The sequence below is a fragment of the Setaria italica genome, chromosome IX (genome assembly GCF_000263155.2).
Source record: "Setaria italica strain Yugu1 chromosome IX, Setaria_italica_v2.0, whole genome shotgun sequence".
Lineage (NCBI taxonomy): Eukaryota > Viridiplantae > Streptophyta > Magnoliopsida > Poales > Poaceae > Setaria > Setaria italica.
This window is the reverse complement of record NC_028458.1, coordinates 58,699,596-58,701,725: the sequence shown is the minus strand read 5'-3', so window position 1 is coordinate 58,701,725 and position 2,130 is coordinate 58,699,596. Positions and strand designations below refer to the sequence as shown.

The 2,130-nt window shown below is 42.4% G+C and overlaps 1 protein-coding gene across 1 annotated transcript; it reads right to left on the bottom strand.

Moving 5' to 3' along the window:
- Window positions 1-574: 574 nt before the first annotated feature.
- Window positions 575-2,080, bottom strand: LOC101776897. The gene is made up of 2 exons (XM_004986035.4): window positions 1,898-2,080; window positions 575-1,793 (listed from the first exon to the last, which is right to left on the bottom strand). The coding sequence occupies exons 1-2, from the start codon at window positions 1,923-1,925 to the stop codon at window positions 988-990; spliced, it is 834 nt and encodes a 277-aa protein (XP_004986092.1). The 5' UTR covers window positions 1,926-2,080; the 3' UTR covers window positions 575-987.
- Window positions 2,081-2,130: the final 50 nt, after the last annotated feature.

Below are 2,130 nucleotides of genomic sequence, written 5' to 3'. Positions count from 1 at the left end.
AAAGAGGTAGATGGAGAATTAGGCATACACTGACGAGATAGATATGCGTATACTGTGTATACTTCTTCTGATGGCACAAACTGCTGGTGCCAATAGGATGATCTGTAGCTGCGCTGCTCCATTGTAAAGTCCCGACTTGGTACATTGATTCTTTTGTGAATTGTGATCACACTCTCTTAACTACTGCTTCCTGAGATAATTGATTCTTTTGTAAATTGTGATCACATTCTGTTAAGTACTAGCTTCTTGAGATAACTCTATTGTCTAACAGCTTGCTCTGTAACTCTGTTGAAGTAGTATAATGTTCATGCAGCTTAATACAGATCCCTGTTCGATCATAGTAGACTGCACTTTTCATGGCGTGGGTGGATTTCATACATACATACATACATACATACATACATACATATATATATATATATATGTATATATATATATATGTATGTATGTATATATATTTCTTGTATCTGCAATGAAATCCACCCACGCCATGAAAAGTGCAGTCTACTATGATCGAACAGGGATCTGTATTAAGCTGCATGAACATTATACTACTTCAACAGAGTTACAGAGCAAGCTGTTAGACAATAAAGTTATCTCAAGAAGCTAGTACTTAACAGAATGTGATCACAATTTACAAAAGAATCAATTATCTCAGGAAGCAGTAGTTAAGAGAATGTGATCACAATTCACAAAAGAATCAATGTACCAAGTCGGGACTTTACAATGGAGCAGCGCAGCTACAGATCATCCTATTGGCACCAGCAGTTTGTGCCATCAGAAGAAGTATACACAAGTATACGCCTATCTATCTCGTCAGTGTATGCCTAATTCTCCATCTACCTCTTTCACTTAGTAATGCTCATCATACTCACAGGCAGCAGTCGGACTCAGTTTCCCCGAGCAGTGTGTTGATTTGGGTTCTCACTTCTCACCTGATTTCTCACCACTGCAGCTACCTCCCTTGTCTTGACTTGGTCAGGCTCTCTACCTCTTGTTAGAAGTCGCTGTCCGGGACTGGCGGTGCTCTGGTCCATGTCGCAACTTATTGTCCAGCAGAAAAACATCTTGCTGCCTAGGCTTGTAGAACCTGTCAAGCTCACGGCATCTGATCCACGTCATGAGCTTCTTCTCCAAAGTGACCATACTATGGGTGACATAGGCTGATACACTATGCTCTTCCCTTTTCTTCTTCCTGCGTAACTTATGAAGTTCAACAGGTTCTGGTATCAAAGGCAGGTAAAACTCCTCTAATGCTGCAAATGATATCCATCTGAGAGGACCATCTTCAGCATGATTGTCCATAACTCGTATGTGCAGTTCTTCCCTTTGAGGGTCATACTTGTAGCCAAAGCACACAACAGCATGGTAGGCGCCAGAATTAGGAAACCTATACTCCATTGGTGTTCGTCTATAAACAATGTCACCAATGGCTCTGTCATAATCATCAAGTTCTGCCCATAGTATTCCAATTACGGGACCATGTGCACAGATAAGCCTCATTAACTGAAAGCCACCGATATCATGCAAACAATGATAACCACTTATTGGTAGCTTGATATTATTAGGCACGCGTTCAGTTAGCACACCGCCTTTTTGAGCAATCGCCTTCAGAATCTCACGAATATCAGCCCCATCTTCGCGGTTCCAAATTCCACGCTTGGAGCAAGCCTTTTTAAGTTCTGCAGGGACCTTTGCTTTGAAAGTAAAAGATCCTCTGCCATTTACCCTCTCAAAAGCAAGCCTGTGTTGTGCTTCGATGCACATCGTGCATGATGCAATTGTGCAGCTTCCTGACGCGTAGAAGCAACGCATTTGTTCAGTCATTAGCCATGTATCTAAGAGCGACATCAATATGGGGTTAACTGGAAACAAAAGCAAGTTTAGTGGAACTTACCATCCTCATTAAGGATTGGCTTTCCCATTACAGATATCCAACTGAATTCAGAAGGCGGCGTTGGCCGTTGTCGTTTGCCAAAGCAGCCTGCAATCCAGCTGAGAACTGAATTGCGGACAGATAGGAAACCCAACCAGCCAATTCTTACTGCAGCACAGATGGTGCATGAAATAGATCCATCCCGAGGAGTGGGAGCTCTAGAGCCTGTACTGCTTTGGGCCTTAAAGCTTCTC